Below are 23,097 nucleotides of genomic sequence, written 5' to 3' on the forward strand. Positions count from 1 at the left end.
CTGCTCTCTGCGACACCGCCTCAGCCCCGCACGCCTCCATGTGCCTTGGACCGGCATCGGCGGGTACCTCGCACTGCATCGGCGGGACCGTGTTTTCAGCCTGTGAAGCGCTGGCGGTACCTGGGTGATGCTGCTGGATTCTCGTGTTGTTTTGCTTTCGCATCCGGGCGTCCCACCAGTGTGCATCGTACAAACTGCCATCGCGTTGTGACTGGGGATGTCGCGATGTGTGACTGGATGTGTTGCCAAAGTCCTTCTGATGGCTTGATACTGTGCTCAGGCTTTGTTTCTTCTCTCAGTTTATTTTCAGCGCCTTCCTATCTTGCAGTTTGTAGCTGCTTTTAGTTTCCCAGTTCACGTGCGGTCCCCTGCTCGTTTCCTTTGTAACACTCTCACTGGATTGCATCGTGCTTAGATTTGGGGCAAGTATGTGGTTGCCTAAAAGTGAATTACTGGGTGTGGAGAGAGCTCAGTGGCTGGAAAACTTACACAAAGTAGAGCGGAGTGAGTGGGAGCTGGGAGGCTTGCTGCCGGGCACCAGCCATCCCTCGTCCCTCATCCGCTGGCTGGTCTGTGAGGACCATCACCAGAGCGGTTATCAGCCAGGTTGGTTTGGTTTAGGGATGCTGAGTAGTCAAAGGCAGGAGTTAGTGTGGTTTTGGGCTTTTGACCGTGCCGTGTGAGAAGAATCAGATGGCGTTGTCTCCTCTGACAGTCTGGTTTTGCCAGCGCGGGTGCCGGCCTTGTATCTAGAGACACTGGTACCTGGAGGTGTGCCTCAGCATCCAGCCCTGTGGGACTCCACGGGGCCGTTTTTCTGTACAAGAGCCCTGCTTGGGCCAGTTGCTCCAGTGTGGGCTCACCATAGAGGAGAGAAGACAATCTGATGCCACAACCATTACGAGCAGAGGGATAATTCTAATACAAACTGATTGTGAAACAGAAAGCCAAGTTCAACAGTTGTGGAGTAAAACTAAGAGTAAGTTGCCCAGGGCGGTCAGCGCGGTGAAGAGCATCGCTGTGCCGTGCCTGAGGCTCTGGGGGAGAACTTGTGCTTCGGGAGCTGGGAGACAGCAGTGGGTGGCAGCTTGTGGTGGGTGACTTGGGGCGAAGCTTCAAATTGTTGGTTTTCAGCTGAAAATGGGGAGTTCTGGTACTGTGAGGCTGGAGAAGGCAGAAAAGCTGGATGGAAAAGATAGCATTATGTTTTCTAGTGTTGGTAAATTGGAACTGACACCAGCTGAAAGGTATCTCTATTCACCTCTGTTTCGAGGGGATGGTAGAAGGACACATGGAAGGGTTACCCTGGGAAGGGAATTCACATCAGAATTATTTTGCAAGGCATTTGCTCAAACGGCTCACTTGTGAATATATCAATGGCTTACATTTTTTTTGCATTTTAGTCCATTTAATAGGCAGTGTACTGAATTTAAGGAACGTGACCCGAAGGCATCTTTTGAAAAGCTATTATTGGCAGTAAAGTATTTTTCGTAGAAGCCCTTCTCCCCCCACCCCTCTTTCTGGGACACCAAGGGCTTTTCTTAATAGTTTAGATTTCACTGCTGTTTGTTTCTTGTTTATTTGTTTTCTTTCCCCCCCCCCCCCCCCCGCTTCCCAGTTTCTCTGTTAGACTGTTTTCATCTGCATGTTTTAAATCTGAGGCACAGGGAACCGTGTCCAGCAGTGACTACAGCCTTTGGAAAGGCTTCACCATCGCAAAGTCCCTGCAGGCAGCGCTGGGATAAATGGCCCAGAGGCTCAGGGCTGTGCGCGGGGTCAGGGCATGGCTGGGTTTACATATCATTTTCATTGCAGATATTTATTTCAGTCACAAACCCACTTGTGTGTAGATGGGTACTTACATGAAAAAAAAAAAATCATTCTTTTAAGTTAGGTGAAATCTCTTTCTCTTACTCCCTGCCCTTCCCTGGGCTATGGCGAGGGTTTAACCCCTTCCCTTTTTAAATTTTGCAGCCTTTCTTAATTTTCCTAATATTGGAACTTTTCACTGATTTTTGTTAACTGTTTGTTGTTTCCCCCCCCCCTCCCCCCCACCCCCTCCTTTAATTGTGTCACAGGATGCAGGAGAATATTGATGATAAAGGGGCATTAAAGTGAGAGCGGCTTGGAAGTGTTTCTGCAGATACCTGGAGAGCCTCTTCTCCTTTGAGCCCACCCGTGCCAAGGTTAAGACGAAACCCCTGAGCTTATGGCTTGTCCTCTTCTTTGGTTCTTTTATTTGTTTAAATTAGATTTTTTTTTTCAGGCTGGCTTTGAGAAGCTGATAACCGCCTTTTTAATGGTTTTTTAAACAATTTCCCCCCCTTTGCAAGGCATGAGGAGCTGGAAGTGCCCTTCCTGCCATGGGTGGTGCCTCCAGGAGCATCTCTGGGTGCCTTTTGTCGTGGGGGTGCAGCTGCCCGTGTCTCCTCTGCAGACAACAGGTCCCGGCTTGCCGAAATCTATGGCCGAGAGGCGGTTTTGTCCTCGGGAGACCGTAATGCCTTTAGTTGTCTTGGATACGTGACATCATATAGTGTTGTAATCAAATATAGGCCTTTGGCAGGGCCGGGGGTGGGGATTTCAGCTGACCTCCTGCCCGCCGAGCGCTCCTGCGAGGTGGGCAGGGGATGGAGCAGGGCAGCCCCAGACAAAGGAGAGGAGTGCTGGGGGAGACGGTTAAATTATTGCAGGGGAAAATGGTCTGGTGTCGTGCTCTTAATGCTCCTGGTCGAGCAGATGCAGTGCTTTTTATTGATGCGTTTTACACAAGTTGTGCCAAATACTATTTTTTATTGCTCTCCCCTCTAACATGCAAAAACTTGTAGCTGGTCCTGTGCTGTGTGCTGGCTGGCTTCCAAGTTTATCCCAAACTTGTGCAGGTGAGCAGTGACAGTCACGTATTTGTCTTAATTCTTGGGCTGTTTTAAGAGCAGAATGCATACATTGGTGTATTTAAGTCAGGATAAGCCTCGGTGTCAATAGCTTCCCGTAAATGCAAGGGAATATGAAAAAATCCATGGAAGAGTTGACTATTGGTATAGCTGCTTGCATGCAAAAGCACGTACTCGTCTTTTTAAATACTCTCCCAGAGCCTGTTTGTGTTAGCACAGGAGCTGTGTATGGAGCAGCGGATGCCCTGGCTCTGCACCCAGGGCTGCGCACCCTGAGCTTGCTGCAGAGGGTGGCTGCAGGGCTGCTCTCGTTGACGTAAGCGTGATATGGCTAAAAACCTCTTCTCTGGGATTAAAATCTTATTCTCGCTCCTCAGGCTTAGACAATGCATGGTAAGGTATTTTGAATGTAATTTCTTTTATTTACTTTTTAAAAAAAAATTAATTTTTTTAAAGCTGGAGGGAAATTTTACTGCACTGTTAGCAGGTTCTGGGTCTTCCCACTGCTAGCAGAGGTGACCTAGTTGCTCGGCTGGTCCTACAGAAATAAGCAGGCACGTTTAGTGGTGGAGAAGGTTGTCCTAACCTAGGGAACTAACGCTGTGCAGGTGCCGCATGGCACCTTTCATCCGACAGCACCGGAGAGTAACGAAGGGTCCAGCAGCAGCTCCGCTCGCACGCTAGCTTGGCATGGACGAGGCTGTGGCATCTTTTAACAAAAAGGCTAAATTCTTTCTTGCCGAGGTGCTGAGGCCAGGTGGGGTGGCCTTTGTACTAAACCAGCATCTGTGTGCTTTTACCTGCCCCACTGCTGCATCTGGAGAAGGTCACCTGTGGTGGGACAGAGTGATCTGCTGCGGCTCTGCCCCGTGCGCCTGGACTCTGCTGGGGCTGAGGCTGCTTGGAGAAGGGCTGCCACCAAAAAAGCATGTTCCCTGCGGTGTGCCCGAGCGGGCTTCCGGATTTGTTGAACCATTGGCCTGTGTTAAAGCAGCTTTGTCTTCCAAAAATGCTCTCGCATCAAAGCCTTCGCCGCTGTGGCAGAGCATGGCGGTGCCCGGGGCTGTCCACCAGAATGAAGTCAGAGCCGCGGATGTATATGGGGCGTCTAACCCCAGGTGTGCCCCGCTAGGCTGAGGACCTTCCAGTCCCCGTAACCTTGCCCGAACCGAGCTCTTCACTGAATTTGAAAGAAGATTGCAAAAAATATCGTCTTGTGCCGCTGATTCTCCTCCAGAGAATCCTGCGGGAACACACCTGCAGCCTCATCCAGCCCCGCGGAGCCAGGGCTGTGCCGTGTGGGTCACCAGTGGCCAGGGCAGCAGGACTTCGGGGGGTGCTGGGTGCAGGACTGGTGTTCATTAGCGGGAAGGTCCTCTCCTGGTTTTCTGCATGCTCTTGGCTGATGCCAAAAATGACAGGGCTGCTGGGAAGCAGGTTGTCTCTCTCACCTCTTTCCTGATGCACCCAAACTTCTATTTGAGCAGCCTGGGTTGACTTCGCAGCCTTTTAATCTTCTTACCCTGGAATCATGGTCCTCTCTCTGTAATTAACATGCAAAATAGCATGCACCTCCACGGCGATACTTTGCGTTTGAGGAGTAGGTGTTTTGGTTGGCGTTTCTTTTGAAGGCGCTTACAGGTGATGGATACCCCGGTCCCTTTAGGGTTCGCGTGCGTGACGCTCCACTTGCCATGGCAAGCGTTAATCCTAATTAACAGCAGCCTGCTGCGTTATGTGTACTTACTGGTATGGCAAAGCACATGGGACGGAGCGTAAACCGTTGCACATTTTTCAGAGGTGTGCTTAAAGCCCCTCATTCCTGCCTTTGCCTGGCTGGAGGTGGCCTGCCATCCTGGTGGGGCTGGGGCTGTGCCGGTGGGAGCGGCAGCGTGTCTCCGGGCATACAGCGTGCCGGGCGGTTAGCGAGGTGGGTTAATGCGTCTGCCATCCTCCTTCGTGTGATGTGGCTTGGCGAGAGCCGTAGGACAGGGATGGGGAGCACGTCTCAGCAGCTGTCCTTTGGAAGTGGGTTTCTTGCAAGGCTTTTGCTGCCCTTGGAGGGGCTGAAGCGGTGGGGGAGTTGGTGGTAAGGGAATAAAGGAGTGGAAAATAAATTTTATTTTATTTTATTGTAATGTATTTTATTGTAATGGAGTTTCAAGCTCTTGAGATAGACATGTTTCCTCTAGGAAACTTTTAAAATGTGCAGGTGGAAAGGTCCCTACAATTCACTGGGATCTGGGAGCCAGAACTTGGCAAGTCTTTGGGGATCAAGGACTACACTGTCTACGTGAGCTTCAGCGCTCTCTGTCCAAAGTCGTCAAGCGGCTTTGCAACGCTCACGTGCGCTCTCTGCCTGGCCATCCCGCCAGGTTTCCCTTTCCCCTCCCTCCCTGTTTCACAACGGTGCTGCTAACATGGCTTGCCTGGGAGCACCGTGGAGAGCAGGTTCTCTAGCCTTGTTGCATCAACCCCCCCAGCCCATAATAGTGAGAAACATCAGGAAAAAATATTGAGGGTCCAAGTGTATAAAGTTTTATCATGACATCTGCACTGCAGAGCTGCTGCCGTGCTCTTCTCACCCTGCTCTCCTTGCTCTTACCGTGGCTTTCACACTGGGTCATCCCTGTCCACAAAACCCTGCTGAGCTTACAGCAAGGACAGCTTTGGGGAGTCGCCTGACCCCTTGGATAAAATATTACACCTCCAATATTGGATCTGGTAATCCTGACAACGACAGCTCGGAGCCTGTGTGCTCACGGTCCCGTCTGCTTATGGCCAAGCAGAGCACACATGGAGAAAAATAAGTTGTGAATTTTGGATGTCATTAAGGGTCTGTGTGAATGACGTGAGCTGACCATTGGTGTGCCTTCAGACACGCTCCAGTGGCACTGCTCGCTACCAGGCTGCTACAGGCAGAAAGCAGCGCTCACTCAGCTGAATCGTTAGGTGGTCCTGTGCTCCACCGGGTCCTCGGGTGCTTGAGGGGTGAGGAGGTCCTGTGCTCCACGTGGCCCTTGGGTGCTTGAGAGGTGCGGAGTCCCGGTGGTCCACGTGGCCCTTGGGTCCTTGAGAGGTGAGGAGGTCCTGTGGTCCTCATGGCCCTTGGGTGCTTGAGGGGTGAGACAAACATTAATCTGCCTGCTAATGAGCTCAGCTGTGGGGTACCCCTTGGAGTTGTGGTGGTTGAGCTTTGTCCAGGGGCAGGGTAAGCTCTGATGGCTTTGCGGTAGGAGTGCTGCCAATGTTGGTTTCTTCTTCAGACTAACTCCAGAGTAAACTGGACGTAGAGGTTACAATATCCTGAGATCAAGCAAAGCGAGGGCGGGCTAGCGTGGCGTAAAGCACGTTCCATGGCTGGGGCCGAGGTGATGCTGTCGGGGACCACTGGCTGTCTCCAGAAAGGCACTGCCAGAATGACCAGTTGGTGGTCCTCGACGTTACCGATCTCGTCACTGCCATCGCAATGCAGTTAAGTATTGCGTCATGGAACTAACTCTCGCTGTTGCATACTCTGCTGTTTCTCCATTTGAGTTATCCTTGATGCATCATTCCGTTGAGACCACTGGAGAACACCCTTTGAAAACTGCAATAGTTATGGAGCTGTGGTTTTAATTTTTTTTCCTTATTTATTAGATGAGAACAATCTAATAATGGCCTTTATAGCTTTCTAGAAAAAATATTTTAATTTCTGCTGATGTGTTCGTGTAGAAGATGTGCCAGGTGGTGAACTAGGCACTAAGGAGGTAATGTCAGACGTGGGGTTTTGTGATGCATCTGCAAAGAGAAATGTGGCACTAGCCAATGTTACTTACTCTAAGTATATTGCTTGCAAATAATTTCTTTTTTGAAGTAGGGTATTTATTATTCTAATGATTCTCTGCTAACACATAATAGCATGCGAACAAATAGTGCATTGACACCACAAAGCCTACCTGATTTGAAGTGCCAGTTTAATGCGTTAAATGTGTTTTTCTTCCCTCCACGTGTTTGAGAAGACTGTGAGCGTGCCCAGGCCAGATTTGTGTTGTAAAACAGACTTTATTGCCCCATTTCACTCAAAGGAATAAATATAGTGACCTGAAACTTGCATGTGTGTGTGTGTGTTCTTGATCTACTGTGCGGCCTGAAGGTTTGCAAAGGGCTATTTCGTGCAACATGAACCGAGTGCTAAAATTATTAGTACACAGCTGAGAGGTGTAAGCTAGTACGTAGCTGGCGAAAGAGGCGCTGAACGAGGAGGTAGGGTTAATCGTTACAAGGGAAGCGGTGCAGCTCACATCGCAGTAGGATTGGGGTTTGCCTCATGGTGTGGATTTTATCCCTAGCTCTTTGTTTGTTTTTGAATTTAAAGGATTGCAAAAGTGACATAAGCATATGTATATATTGCTGTGTTTAAAGCCAGCCATCACTGACTGCCAATATAAATCTGCTCTGATGCTTTGGGGGAGAAGTAAATTGTAGGGAGAGCAAAGCTATTTTTGACCAGCTATTTGAGCAGGCTGCTTTGCTTTAATTTATTATTTTTTTTTTTTTAATGACTGAGCTGGTAGTTACTCACCACACCCATCCCTGCACTTAAATAGAAAAGTTGAGGATGGTTTCCAGCACCAGTACTGGTAAGCATAGGTGCAGCTGTTACTGTCAAAATGGCTTTGCAATACCTGGTACAAAAGCCCCTGAGCAGATGAAGAAAGAAGAAATTGCTGATGGGAAACTTGGTGCATTTCCTGAGGGAGGCACAAATTCTGCACCCCATGCCTGCACAGCACCAGGCAGGGGCTGGCAGGGCTCTGGATCCTGTTGGGGAGTGTAAACTGGGTGTATCCCGTTGCTTTTCTGCCTTGCCACGCCATGCCTCCGTCGCACACGCTGCGTCCCTCCTCCAAAATAAGGAGGCTGTGCAAAAGCATCACCCGGCAGGTCGGGCAGTGCAGTGGCACGGGCAGGGTGAGGCGGTGGGGCCGGAGCCAGCCGGTGCTGTGCTTCTGTAGGTGGCCAGCCAGGCTGTGCCGGCTCCTTGCCCTCGCTTCGTAGGAGGAGATGCACATGCACAAAGCCGTGCGTTTAGTAAAAACTGTTGTAAGAGAACATGCAGTACCTGCATAGAGCTGTCGGGTGAGGTGGGATAGGGAAACTGCCCTGGTCTTGCAATTCAGCTCTTGCGGTAGGAGCTGGAGCGTGAAACCAGAATGGTAGCGTGTACTGGGGCAGGGAACTGGGTTGGTTTTTTTCTCTTTTTTACCCCCCCCCCCCCTTTTTTTTTTTAGTAGTATATATGAACATCAGCTTTGTTGGTGAACTGCATCCATGGTTGCAATGCCTTAACATTTATAGCAGGCTGTTGTAGCCCCGGTATATAGGGTTGTGTGTATATATATGTACCCACACCGCATCTACAGAGTGGTTTTGTTGGTCTGTACTTCTGGCACAGCTGTGTTAGCCCAAGCTGCGGGCACAGCGAGGCTCAAACGTGGTCACATCAGCAGGAAAAAACAGCTGTTGCCATAAGATAGTTCGCTACATGAGCCTAGGTAAAACTCTACAAGCAGCATGGTTTTTGCTAGCGTAATGCCTCTGGAGCATGGGTAGCCTGTGAGACTGTGCATTCTGGGTGGCAGTTTTTTATAGATAATCATTTTATGATTGATTTGGTTTTTTTTCTCACCTAGGGAAAAAAAAACAAGTGGTCAGACGTTATTTCTGCAACAGTGGTCTGAGCTGCCACCCCAGCGGATGGTCCCTTCTTGTTGAAAGGAAGCGGAACCCAGGTTAGGGCAGCAAGCCCTTGCAGGAGGGGAAAAAGAAGGTCTTTTGGACCTGGGCAGCTCCACGGGACCCAGCTGATGGACTGATATGTTGGCCAGATATTTCCCTGGTAGAAACGGGTGGCAGTACTTGGGAATGACTGCGACTTGCAGGGGGTTGTAAAGACTTCATCTCTGCCGAGACCACAAATTCACTTTACGCTGATTTAAGTTTCACAACTTATTTTTGACTCTTTGGGCACCAAAGGCAAACGCTTCTAAATTTACAATATACAATTTACAATATAATGAGTATAACTAAGGAGTTAATGTGAGAGCTGAGCAGATTAGATCCTACCTGTTAAGGTCTTTTTCAGATATCAGATGTTGGCATCAAAACAGCTATTATTTCTGTGTCCACACTGGCATTTCAAGATAGATACGGCAGTTTCCAAGTGCTTACCTTGAGTTCTGGTTATAAACCGAGGGGAGTTAACACATGAGATGATGGAGGGGCTGGTGCTGGACCCTGCCTCTCACCAGTAGCCGCAGTGTTCTTGCGCAGCGCAGGGACAGTACAGCCCTGCCTTTGGGTTTGGTGGGCTCCCACTGAACGTGGCTCTGCAGGTTTGCATTGCTTTCTGACTGTCTCCTTTGTTGCAGACCAATAAAGCTAAATGGGTCCAGTCACTGGAATGACTCCGGATAAGAAAGCTGAAACGCCAGGAGCAGAAAAAGCCGCGGGACTACGGCAGTGCCACGGGATGGGAAGCTTGCCCGATGCAGGGGATGCTGGCAAGCCAAAGGCCACCGTGGTGGACAGAGATTCGGCGGACGACGAGCTCACAAATTTGAACTGGCTGCATGAAAGTACTAACCTTCTAACAAACTTCAGCCTCGGAAGTGAAGGTCTTCCGATCGTTAGCCCCTTGTACGACATTGAGGGCGACAGCGTGCCATCCTTCTCGCCGTCCTGCTACCAGAACCCTGAAAAAAAATCCTCCACTTCCAAACCCCCTTACTCTTTCAGCCTGCTCATTTACATGGCCATCGAGCATTCCCCCAACAAGAGCTTGCCAGTCAAAGAAATCTACAGCTGGATCCTGGAGCGCTTCCCCTACTTTGCCACGGCACCCACCGGCTGGAAGAACTCAGTCCGACACAACCTCTCCTTGAACAAGTGTTTCCGAAAGGTGGAAAGAAGCCATGGCAAGGTGAGACCTGGAGGGAGGGAGGGGGATCACGTTTGAAATCCAGGGGGAATGGAGAAAACTGTTCTCAAAGACTCTTTGGGTGGGGTTTTTTCCCCCTCCGTGTCCTCTAACACTTGATTTGCAGCTGGAGATGGTTTGGGAACGCCGCTTCTGACGAATCGCAGGATGCAAGTCCCTCGGGTTTGTTAGGTGGTGCTGAGCTGGGCAGAGCTAGCTGTGGTGTGTCCTTTCTAAAGCTGGCTAACGTGCTATTGCGAAGGACCCCGTTTCCATTTACTTATAATTTTGTTAGTCTGCAATACCCAGCCTGAAATTACAGACATCTGCCTTCGGATGCCTTTTTTGCTGAAGCTTCTTAAACTGGTGGTAGCTCTATGTTCCAATACTGAAATTTCGGGATGTGTTCCTCCTCCCTTGCTCTTCCAGCACAGCCACAGCTAGGATTGCACAGGGAAGCAGAAGAGACCGTGGGATGCCGAGCAGCTTCCCCACTTGGCGAGCAGGGTATTGCCTGTTTGGGTGCAGATCTGATCTTCTGCAAGGCACCCTTGCTTGCAGGCACGCTGCATGTCCGTGGCTGAGCGTTGCGCAGCCTAAAAGCTGTCTGGCATATTAAACCGACTCTTTGACTTGCGATCTTCTTTTACACTTAGCACAGCTCCAGCTTCCCAACAACCATCTTAATTCTTGCATTTACTGTACGGTACTGCTGTAACCTCTGACATAACCGTGTGTGTCTCTGCATGGCACAGACACAAGCTTCGCTTCTTGAAGTCAAGGATGCTCTTTTCTGTACAAATTCTTTCTGCTTCTGTCTCGTTTGATTTTACTGGTGACTTCCTTCCTCCCTTTCTCGTTTCCCATCCCATTCCTCAAAGAGCCAGCTCTGACTTAAATAAACCAACAAACCACATACCAAAAGTCAACAAACAAAGCCCGGACCTGTATGCTGGGAGGTCAGCCTAAGTGGTAACAGGCTTGTTATCAGACATGCATGCAATGCCTGGCGTGCTTGACAGCCTCTCGCTGTAGATAGGGGTCCTGGAGCTGGGTGTGCATCGGGGAGGGCTGCCTTGTACCGGTATGGCTGATCAGCACCGCTTCTCAGTATCCCTGCTTTTACAGGAAATCGTTAGGGCGGTGTTTTTCCCAGCAGCAGCTTTGCCTTGAAACAAAAAAACCAACAACCATGACTTTTTGCTGCTGTGTGGTGGGTCTGGTAACTGCCCCATAGTTAGGACGGGCTTTTAATGTGACTCCAGGTGCTCTGCTGGAGAGACTGAGGTGCTGGAAGCTGTGCCGTTGGGAAGGACGTGGATGTGAGCAGCGACCGCGTGCTGCCGCAGGTGGCCAAGGTGCCCTTAGAGAACTGGGGGGCTCTGTCCGGGAAGGGAGACACGAGTTGCAGAAGAATTAGGGCAGGGAGGGGAAATCTGAATTGGTGTACGAGTCTGTGGATCTGCCTTGTAAAGCTCGGTTGTTTTGCGCCTGGAGAGCTGCGTGGTTTAGGAGTTACCGGTCAAACCTCACGTCTTGGCATCTGGGTGGCAGGAGCTTGGGACTGCCCAGTCCTCCACCAGCACTGCCGGGCTCAAAGGGTGGCTTGCTGCTACATGTTTTCCGACAACGGAAAACCAAAATGCAGAATAGCTACCACCACTACCAGTAAGGTGATGCTGATGTGCTCTGGCAGCATTTTCCCAGGGCTCCAGAGCCTGCGCAGCTGTCTAATTCTTAAGAAAAGAAACAGTATTTACCTTAAAAAAACACCCCCCAAAAGCCCCTCCTGAAACTTTGCTGAAGCTTCCCCATTTCCAGCAAACAGTAGGTAAATGTTTACCCTCTGCCCTGCTTAGAAAAGGATGTCATGAGGGTACCGCTCCAAATTCTTCTGGCAAGATACGTCTGTGGTGCGCGGCTTGGAGCAGGCAGCGGTACAAGCTCGTTTGACTGATCACGTTGCCTGTGACCAAGCGCCAGCCATGCCTCTGGGTGCTTCGCTGTGAGGGCAGGATCATTTTGTGTTTTCTTCCCTTTCCTTGTTAACGGCATTTAATTGTGTCCTGGAGGGAGCGTGCAGCCAGCTTGCTTCTGCCTCCGTGGAAGTGGAGAGGCTGTGGAATGTTGCTTCAGAGGAGCACGGTTTATTTAGTAACATCGGGGTAAAAAGGGTTTTAAAGCCTTTCAAACGATTCTGGGCTGCCGTCTGGGGAGGGTGCAGCCGTCTGCCGGCAGGGGAGGGTCTGCGCCCCCCCATCCTGGGGCAGGCTGCTTTCTGACACCTCCTGCCTGCTGCTGCCGGCTGGCTGCTATGAAATCATCCCTTGGAGGTCTGGCAGAAAAAGTAGGAAGAGTCCGTCCTCACGTTGGCCATAGAGCTGATGTTTGGTTTGGGCTGGGAGTGCAGTCCTAAGTGAATCCCCTGATTCTTCCCACATGATCTGGCGCTGCAGGGGGGTCTGGGGACACATGAACTGGATTCACGGCGCTGGTGCTAACCTGGAGGAGATGCTGCAGGTGCATGCGTGCTGGTTGCTCCTGGATGTTAATCCACCAGACCCTGCTGGAGCAGATCCCAGTAAAACATCCGAGGCACGTGCGGGTGACCCCGCAGCACCAGCTTCCTCGCTCTGCAGGGCTGTTGGCACCCCCCTGCTCCCCAGCGTGTCGCAGCCGTGGCCACGGGTGGTCGTTCTCTTTGCGTGTATATTCACATCAGCCACCCCACCACCGTCCCCCCGCCTGGCGCAGCGGGCTGGGGGTGTTCGGGGCTCTAGGACAGTGTTCAGCGGAGACTGGGGGGAGGCTGGCTTTGCTTGGATGGCTGAAAAATAGTGTGCCTTGCGTTTGGGGGTGGGTTGGGTTTTTTTAATGAGCTGAAGGGAAAGTAGCTGCCCGGAGGTATGAGCCAGCACTGCAGCTGAGAGAAGGAACTTCTCATGCCATGGAAACAGGATGTATGTACGTCACATCTCTGCTAAAATATACATCAGCCTTTCTGCACGCACGTACTGTGGTGCTGCTGTATCTAAGTGGTTTGTCAAGGTCTACCCCAGGTGATAGGTTTGACGAGCTGGAATGCCCTTTCTTATCAGAGTTGCAGTTGAGCTCCTGTCTGCAGCATCCAGATGAGATCTCCAGTGGTTCTCTGGTAGTGGTGGCTGGGAGCTGGAGCTGATGCACAGCAAGGGGAGGATGCGGGAGCCAGTCCCTGGGACGCCTGCTTGGCTCCCAGTGTACCTGCTGTGGCCCTGGTGCCCCTGAAGATGTGAAGCCAGTGGTTAGACCGCTGGTTTATTTTAAAGCGGGATGTGTCTGTGTTCGATGGGATTTCCAGCTCCAGCTGCGCATGGCTTTGCCCCTAAAGCATGACGCTTAACTTCAGACCTGTGCTGGATTTCCACGGGGTGTCTTTGCTAAGCAGCAGACGGGAGTGAAACGGTGCACACCAGCAGCCCTGCGGGCATCATCTCTTTGGCTCAATGCCTGCTTTTAGTACAGGTAATGGTGGGTGGAAACGTGGTCTCACATCTAACCCAAGCTAACTGCCCAAAGAAGAAGTCACCCTGTTTATTGCCTCTTGCATTGGTGTCTGCATGGCTTCAGGGTGTGCCCTGGTTCAGCTCGCTGTTGCAATATCCACCCAAACCCTTGTGTTGTGTTGTCAGGGCACAAGCCGTGGGAGAGCGTGGCTGGGAAGATGAAAGAGGGAAACTAAGCCCATCCTGGCTGCCGGCCCCAGCTGAACTGGATTAGGTATCAAATGGAAGTGGTCACCTAAAGTAGCAGATAAACCAGTGTAGAGCAGTGGGTTGCTGGTCAGGGGAGTTCCTGCTGCTCCCTGAGGGCGACAGCCTCAAAGCTACCGAAGGGGTGGGGGGATATGATAAAGTGAGCCAGACTTGGGATGCTGGAGAAGAGGGTCTGGTAGAAGTGCAGGAGAGGGATCATGGTGTTAGTCTGTCATTGAAATGGTGGATAAAGCCAGTGGGGAGGATACTCCGTGTTAGTACCTAGCTGGCTAAATCAGCTGCCAGCCACCACGGCTGTGTAATTAAAGGTGAGCTTTGTGATGGGCGTCCTACAGGCTGTGCTCAGTTTGAGCACGGAAAGAGTATAAGAAAGATTCAAGTTAAAAAAAATAAACTCAGAGATGCTGCAGCTCGGAGATCTTTGTGAAAGGCGGTGGCTTCAACCAAAATTGCAGAGCAGCATCTCTGCTGCTCAGCTGGAGTTCTCCCTGATTGGATTTTTCACTATTGAGAGCGAAGTATTTCCTCTTCTCAGGGAAAGCCCCGGGACTTAAACAGGACCGCAGACTTCAACACTTTGTGGGTCCTTTTCAGGCTTAAGTCAGTCACGGAGTATCCGTCCGTAACATGGTGTTAATACCCGCTTGGTGCTGGCAGGAGGAGGCTGGCTGGCCTTGTGGGCTCGCCGGAGGGGCTCCAGCACGGTGGTCTCACGCTGGCTGGATGCCAGGTGCCCACCAAAGCCACTCTGTCACTGTCCTCAGACCGGACGGAGGAGGGGAAATAGAGCGAAAGGCTCGTGGGTTGAGACACGGACAGGGAGAGATCACTCGGCAGTTAGCATCACTGGCAAAGCAGACTTGACTTGCGCAAATGAGTTTAATTTATTATCGTTGAATACAGATAAAAACACCTTCCCGCCAACCCTCCTTTCTTCCCGGGCTGAACTTCACTCCCGATTTCTCGCCCTCCTCCCCTCCAGCGGCACAGGGGGACAGGGAATGGGGGCTGCAGTCAGGTCATCACGTGTCTCTGCTCCTTCCTCCGCAGGGACAGGGCTCCTCACACTCTGCCCCTGCTCCAGCGAGGGCTGTCCATGGGTCACAGCCCCCTGCGGGCACCCCCCTGCCCCGGTGTGGGGTCCCCACAGGTCACAGCCCCCTGCGGGCATCCCCTGCCCTGGGCCGCGGGGTCCCCCACGGGCTGCAGGTGGGGGTCTGCTCTCCCATGGGCTGGGGGCACAGCCTGCCCCGCCGGGGACTCTGCTCCGGTGCCTGGAGCCCCCCGGCCTCCTCCTGCCCCAGCTGGGGGGCTGCAGGGCTGCTGCTCTCACAGTCTCACTCCTCTCTTCCACTGCAAACTGTCACACAGTGTTCCCTGCCCCCCCGCTTCTGAAATACGTTATCCCAGAGGTGCTGCCACCATCACCGATGGGCTCGACCTTGGCCAGCGGCGGGTCCGTCTTGGAGCCCGCTGGCATTGGTTCCATTGGGCATCAGGGAAGCTTCTGGCAGCTTCTCACAGAAGCCACCCCTGCACCCCCCCCGCTACCAAAACCTTGCCACACAAACCCAACACATCCACAAAGCTTGGGTTTCTGCTCTGAGACTTTTCCCCCTAAAACCCCCTAGAAAGATCTTCCTGTTCAGGTGCAGAGCTGCCCCATCCTTCTGCTGTGTCCACGACCACTCCTGTAACACCTGTTTTCCCCCAAAAAACCCTGGTGCCACTGCCTGTAGGATTGTTAGCTGATCTGTTAGGTCAGTGATTATAGGATTGTTTTAACTTTTCCTATTTAATTTTCCTCCTTATGTTGCAAGAACTAGCAGGCTCAAAAAGCAGGTGATTTCTTTATGTAGTAAATACGTGAAGAAACCCTTGAGAGGAGCTTCACTTTCGGCTTTTAAAATTTAGTATCAAGAATGACTAGCAAGGTGGTGCTTGCATTGTTAGGTGCATCAAAAATACATTAATTAGGTTTTCAGATTTTGAAAGAGTGGGAATATTCCATTTTGTAGCTGGGCATCCGGCAAGATGTTTTTGCAGGACAACGTCGAGTTAAAAGCACGTGTGGCCACATCTACGTGACGGGAAAGGTGCTTTGGTTTCTTGCTGAGAAACCTGTTAACGAAAAGGCTGCTTGTCAGTTCCCTGTCGCCTGGATGGATCCTTAAACTCACAGCTGTGTTTACCACACGTTAAAATAAGTTTTACAGCTTTCAGTGGACAAACATGAATGGAAACAGAGGTTTTAGAAGAGGAGCTTTGGAGATGCTATCCCAAGCTGCAAGAGGGGTGCTTCCATACCGTGTAACCATGGTGTTGGGACCGTACGCTCGGCTCAGGAGCATCCACAGGTGATGGAGCTGCCCGAGGCTGATGTACACCAGCTGTACAGTGGGGGGATGCCTACATCGTTGCACTGTGCTGCGTCTTGGGAATATTAAATTAGAAACGACTTTACAGCCTGGCCCCTGGGCTTTCTAATTTGTAGTCCTTCTTTCTTTCAGGTGAATGGAAAGGGTTCGTTATGGTGCGTTGACCCAGAATATAAGCCTAACCTCGTGCAAGCCCTGAAAAAGCAGCCTTTTCCCTCAGCACTTGCATTTTATACTCCACCGGCGTCACCACCAAGGTAGGTGAATGTTCTCGTCCGAGCAGGGTGTGTGGTTCATTGCTCACCTAGCAGAGATGTCCAGGCAGATACTGATGTGTTGTTACCAGCTGCCACCTGCGAGAGGAACCAGAGTGGGGCTTAGGCAAGGCGGGGAGATGCGATGGGCTCGGGCAGCAGATCTGGGCTTCATGTCCGACTCATCTTTGTAACCGTGGGAGTGTTTAAAAAAAGGTGGTCAGGGCTGTGCTGGGTGTTTACTGGTGAGCCCCATTTCTCTGGAGGGGAAGGCAGGTGGTCCCAGGAGCTGGAGCAAAATTCTGCTTCGAGCACGGTTCACCGGGACTGGTCTAGGTTGCCCAGTGCTGCTAGCGTGGGAGGAGGTGTGTGTCTTCTCCTGTAAGTCACTTGTCTGGATATAAAATGTATATATTCTATGCGGTTGTCAAAAACAAGTTTTCTACAACCTGAAGTGCTTAGAGAGGCTGGTCTGAGAGAAAGGTGTTTTCTCAAAAAGCATTTTGCAGCAGCGATGGGAAGAACAGCCTTTACCATAAACACACTCTGAGGTGGAGCGTGCAAGGCTTCTGAAATCAGGGCTTCCTCATCCGACACATTTTAAGATTAGGCAACTAGTTTTGGAGAATTTGAAGTCAATGTCATGTGCTCTCAGTAGAGGAACAGCAGCTGGGCCAGCCTGCAGGGGCAGGACGAGGAGGAGGAGGAGGACAGACAGCAGAGAGGAATGCGTTGCTGTTGGTGAGCTCAGTTCTTAGGTAGGCAGCACCCGGTTTGTCTAGTTCAGCAAAGAAGTTGGGTGAGATAAGAGATAATTACGGTCTGCACATTGCCCTGTGCCTTAACCTTACTGCGAGGAGTTTCCTTAATAAACAGGAGGAACTGGGATGACCGGAGCAGAATGTAAAACTGATAACGTTGAGCAGATGTTTCTAAGGGTCCAACGGGACGTTGACCCTGGGAGCTGGCACCCCCGTGCAAGCCTCAGCCGTCTGGCAGTGGTGAAGATTTGAGTGGCATGAGTTTTTCCAGTTGGGCTTGTAACCCACAAGATGCGACAGTGGTCTCTGACCTTCCAGTAACCCAGAAGGTGTAACTAACTGGTCTCTGACTTTCCAGACGTCTTGAGCTGTGAAGGGTCATCTTAGGTTTCAACGAGTTAGGCAGAAGTGTTCTGTTTTCCAGCTCTCTTCTGGAACGGGAGCACTACTGAAATAACCCTGAAGCATTTAAGAAATAGTCAAATTGGAACGTATGAGTGGCTTTTACAGGGTCAAAGATGATTAAAACTACTGTCATGGGACTGTAGATGCTGGTGCTTTTACAGGCTTCAATGTTTCTACGTAAGGGCATGGACTTCTGTTATCTGGTACAACTTGAGTGAAGGTTTGGTCCTTGAAAGCTATGTTAATAACTGTCAAACTTCAAAAATTAGTGAATAATACAGATGGGAAGAAACCTCTAGATGTTGTCTACCCAGCCAGAGGAGCAGAGGATCACGACAGCCTCAGCCTAGGGCAGGTCCTTCAGAGCTTTGACCAGTTAAGCTTTTAATATCTCCAAGGTCTTCAAGATTAGTCCAACGATACAAGCGCTGAGGTGTGATTTGCCCAGGTTGTATAAATACAACGTACTCAAATTAGGTGTTGGGAATGAGAGGTTTTATCTGAACGCTGAAGTACTTGCAAGATCAGGGCTTTAATTTGAAGCTGTTGGTTTTGGTAACTCTTTTTTTCCTTCACTGAAGAACTAGTCACACTTGCCAACAATCACAATTAGAAGGAAATCCTGATCCTAATGAAGCCACATGGCAAAATTCCCACTGACTTCAATATGTGAAGGGCTGTGCAGCGCTGGTATTTGCAAGGACAACAAAATAAAAGCACTGCTGAAATTCTCCCTAATGAAAGCCGGTTTATTTTCCTTTAATAATAAAAAAACATTTGTACGGCTTTCAGTCATACACTGAAAAACAGACTTAATTTTTTTTCCCTTTCACATTTAAAAAATCTTGGATTAGATTGAAATTCTGGCCGAATTTTGGGGAAGGGCCCCCAAGGGGCTGCCGTGTGTGCCGGGAGGTGCAGCTGGAGAGAGGCTGGAAGGGCTGCCCAGATCCATCTCCAGGGTGATGCTGGAATTGTGCTGTGAGAGCCTCTGAATTTGTCTGTGGGAGGGTTACAGCCTGTTTGCGGGGAATATACCTATCATTCAGCAGGATTTAAAAATGAAATGTAAGGTGTTACGTTGAGCAGAAGCTTTGCAAAACTGTAATCTGTGTCTAGTTACACTGAAATTTGTTTTATCGCAGATGATTGGTGTCACCGGTGCGTTTTATTTCTGCACAGCTTGTTCAACAAGGCAGTGCGAGGCCCTCGGCTGCCTTCTCTTTCCGGTACTACGTGTATTAGATCCCTGGGCTCTGGGGATGGCCAGGGTCCTCATCTTGCAAGTACATTATGCAGATGCATAGCTGGTCTTAATCAATACTAAGCCTTAATTGGTTCTAGGAAAGCTCTATGTGAGTGTGATTCTTGAAGGATCTGAGCTCAGGCAAAAGGATGAAGTTGTTCAGCAACTCTGTGTCTGGTTTATCTGCAGAGCCAGCCACGTTGGGATGGGTCCATTGCTTCCCTTGGGACTTTTTTTAAATTTTATTTTATTTTATTTTTTTAAATTTCCCTCCCCCCTGTTTTTGGATCTGCTCCCTTTGCACTCCATCACCCCTACAAGAAAACATACCAGGCAGTTAGCTTGAGTTCTGCACGTGTTTGTGCTCAGCTGCGCTGGATCTTTTTCCCTTTGGGTACCACATTGGGAGATGCTTAAATATTACTCCCCTTTTCAGTAGCTTTGGCTACCGGCACCGGGCAGGCTGCAGTGCTGCCAGAGCTCCTTACAGAGCTCGATGATGTATTTCAAGCCACCTTGCTTTGATTTTTTCCCTCCTGCACTATACCAACCTTTGGAGCTGTTACCAGTGGCCAACTGGGTTTGGATAATATGATGGCAAGTCGGAGCAGCAAGAGTATGAACCAAGCATCCCTCATTAACAGCTGCGCAGAGTAGCTGAACTCAGGGTTGTTGGGATATGTGCAGCCACAGCACTGGCCAGGGAGCAGTGAAAAACATTTTCTTCAAAACTGAACATAATGAAGATTTTAGTTTAAAGAAGGTATTTTAAAAATCAAAGTCATTGTTTGGGTTTTAATTAATGATCTAGACAAGTAATTAAAAAAGAAAAAAGTTAAGCACTTAGCAGCTTTGTGATTTTGGAGGGATTTGTGGCTGTGCCTTATTTTGCAAAATAGTGCTGCCTAGATGTGATAAATATTAAACATGCCTTAATCGTAGAAATCACCCCATTAATCCCATGAGGTTGCTGTTACAGGTTGGGCTTGAAAATTCTGCTCATCACTGAATTCTTCCAGTGATACTGTAAAAGATGCACATTGCCATGTTTCATGCAATTTTAATAGTTGTGTACTATTTCTGTTTTATATATTCCCAACTGTTTGCTGGTATATTTATAATGAAATGAATAATTAGGACTGGGTGTGTAGCAGAAAATCATATAAAAGCTTCAACGTGCCCTTTATACTGTAAGGTATTAAGCAAGACTTTGCTTGGTGCAAAGCTGGTCTTACAATGCAAATAAACAGACGGCATCACCATAACAGCCCAGCTTCAGATAACTTTTAAACCAGCAGATATTTTGGTTTGCTTTAGTTTTTGGCTCTTCCCCAGTTTTTTGCACGACACTGCCTTTTGTTTTTATTGATCTCCCACCACCATTTCAAAGAGCAGAGGGACACAACTGGTCCTTACCCATTCTCTTGCTCATGGGCTTCAAGCATCCCTGTAGAAGCTAATGTTTTGTTCACTTGTAGGTTTGGCTTACTAGAAAATACACATCTCTGTTTAAAATCCAGCCTTTAGGCAGGTACATAAAATCTATAGAAGCCGGTATCTCTTGCCAGCAAGACTTTTGCTTAGTGTGTGCGTGTTTGGAGGTGTTTTGCAAGTGCTGATGATGGCTTACACAAACCGTCGACCATTGGGTCAAGCCTTCTACTGATCACAATAGAAATTGCTCTATTGTGCATTGAACTGTGGTGATGGGGTTGGGTTTGTTTTCACCTTTCTGTGATCGTAGCATTGTGCCTACTATGCTTTGTAGAAATCATTTGGGTAATTAGGGCTTGGCTTTGACCTGTTGAATTTCTTTTCAGTAGGTCAGCGTCCCCTCACTACCTAACTTCAGTCCTTCAGCAGAACCATGGCCGATCTCTCAAAGGTAAGCTTTTAAGTTTAATATTTTTTTTTAATTAAATAATTTTCTTTTGCACTGCTCCCCTAGTTTTAGTCACAAGCACGTACTGAAGCCCAGCTGATGATGCGTATGGACCTGCTGTGAATGCTCTGCTCGATGATGAAAAAACCTGATGTAGTAGAACACATGCTTATTATATTAGCCACTTGCATACTAAGTTTAAATCTCTAAGATGAATTTCAATATGTAATGGGGCCGTCTTGTTCTGCCAGCAAAGTATTTAGCAGACACATCACTCCCAAATATGACCTACTTAAAGAATGAATAGTTCAGTGGAAAACAAATCTGGAAGCTACGTATGTCTGCGCGAGTTTTATTTGTTAGCAAGAACTGAGAAGAAAAGGTAGCAAATTCTAATGGGTAAAACCTGAGGGATGTGGCCACAGAAGCCCCTTAAAGATGGTTGTTTGATACAGGTGGGTGGATTTGCAGGGGAGCAAGATGGAACAACAAATATCCTTCAGTGAGTACCTTGCGGCTGCGTGGTGCTTTTCACTCGCTTGCCAAAAAGTTGGGCACAAGCTGGTGTTACTGCCGCTGTAGTTACCCAGAACTGAGGTTTTCCTGCCTATTAACCCACTTAACAGAATAGCCTCATGATGTCTGTTTAGTTTAAGGCATCACCTTAAATATTGCAGCTCTTGGGAGAGGGGAAGAGGATGGGTTTAACATATGGACTCTGAGTACAGGTCTTGATGCTGTAGGCTGCAGTGCTGCTCCTCAACCGAATTTATGTCCGTGTTTCCTGCACCAGTAATGAAGTAGGTGCAGGAGAAAACAAGTCCTGTCCGCAACCAAAAGCTTTTATGTTGTATAAATGTTATTTTAACCATAGTCACCAACACTTGGTGGAGAAAGGTTGGCTGGGACCGGGTCACGCCGCAGGGTATTGCTGTGGATGACCGAACTCTTCTTGCCATGGCAGGAGCTCAGCGGCACGACACATTTCCCTGTCGAGCAAGTGAAACAGCTGCCCGTTGGTGACGTTTCAGAAGGTGCCTGTCCCTCCCGTGGTCCCTGCGGTGGCTGGCACCAGCGTCAGGGCACCTGCCCGGGGCGGGGGCTGGGCACTGGCAGAAGCATGCGGACAGAGCTGGGACGTCAGCATAGCTATGCCGGTGCTTTTGTGGCACAGGCAAACCCGAGGCGGTACTGCTGCTGAGAAAGAACTCGGTTGGGGGGCTGGTTTTTTGCTGTTTTATTTTCTGGGAATCCCGGCTGAAGGGCAGCATTGCTTGTCTTTCTGGTGTCCCCTTCCTTAGCCCGCTGGGATCTACCTACTCTTACAGGTTTTAATGAGTGTTAGAGTAACAAGGACTTAGCCACAGTTCTGTCCTAGGGATTTCTACTTTTGCTTTCCATGAGGAAAACAACCCAGCCAGATTCAGATTTAAAAAAAAAAAAAAAAATTAAGATGGAAATCTGTTTTTCGTTGACAGTCCAAATGCAAATACAAGTAGCAACAGCTGTTGAACAGAAGATGGTTACTTGATTTGCCCATATGTACTCTTTAAAAAGTTTTCTTCATTTTAAAACATTTTAGTGGGCCTTGGCACCAGGAGGGCGTGAAGCAGCGTGCTGGGTGTCACAGCGTTTCCTTTGCAGAAGCCTGTTGAGCACATCTTCCACCTCACTGCTAAAGCTTAATACGTTGAAGGCTTGTCCTCGTCACAAAATAGTAGTAATTTTTTTTTTTTTAATTGGTAAAAATGGTGCTCAACTTTTAAAGGGCTAATTCCATGAAAAAGTGAGTATGTGTTGATTTGTTGCAGGGGAGTGTTAAAACTCTTTCAGAAGGGCCGCCAGCGAAGCAGGAGATGAGCAGCGTGGTGCTCTGGTTTTGCTGGCGCAGTAGGCTTTGGGGTGGGAAAGTTCCTTTTAGTTTTCAGCCATAAGCCAGAAACATCGATTAGGCAGCCAAGGTATTTTAGAGACCAGACAGCTGCCTGGTCCACAGCTGATAATCACCACACATCCAGGTGGAGGTTTTGTGGTGGTACCCAGGTGGCAAGGAAGCATCCTTGGCTGGATAGATCTGGGATTCTCAGGGCTTGGTAAAGAATACAAGAAATCCCCCTCCTCTTAGTGATTTCACTGGTGTATCCTATGACAGGTTTGGAGATTGCCAGTCCAATGGTAGCTATTCCAGTTTGCTACACCGGAGGTGCCGAAATAATGACATATGTCTGCTGCCATTTAATTTCTGCATCTCAGTGAACCTGTTCAGCATCTCCCTGGCATCAGAGGCAAGCCATGAATGTTCCCGGGGTTGCACAGGGTGGCTGTTGTGCAGATGCAAGAATTCCTTGTAATAATGTGCTTCCTCAGCCATTCTGCTGGGGAGGCACAAATTTGGGAAATGATGCTCTAGTGTGGAGAGCAATCACAAACGAAGCCAAAGCACATCAGTGGTGATGCAGAGTACTGATAAGACGTCACTGCAGAAGCGTCTCTCCTCTTGCTTTGGGGGTACTAAGACACAGAAATGTTCCTTGCAGGTAGTAATTCTATGTTGCATTAAT

General features: G+C 49.4%; 1 protein-coding gene across 1 annotated transcript in view; it reads left to right on the plus strand.

The window, feature by feature from the left end:
- Positions 1-23,097, plus strand: part of FOXN2 (forkhead box N2) — a 34,295-nt gene that overhangs the window by 4,338 nt on the left and 6,860 nt on the right. Inside the window, 3 exon segments of the mRNA XM_080408675.1 lie at positions 9,308-9,858; positions 16,121-16,245; positions 20,475-20,539. Of these exon segments, the coding sequence (XP_080264801.1) occupies positions 9,322-9,858; positions 16,121-16,245; positions 20,475-20,539 (727 nt within the window). The 5' untranslated portion in view covers positions 9,308-9,321.

The sequence above is a fragment of the Falco punctatus genome, assembly GCF_963210335.1.
Source record: "Falco punctatus genome assembly, chromosome: 12".
NCBI classification, from domain to species: domain Eukaryota; kingdom Metazoa; phylum Chordata; class Aves; order Falconiformes; family Falconidae; genus Falco; species Falco punctatus.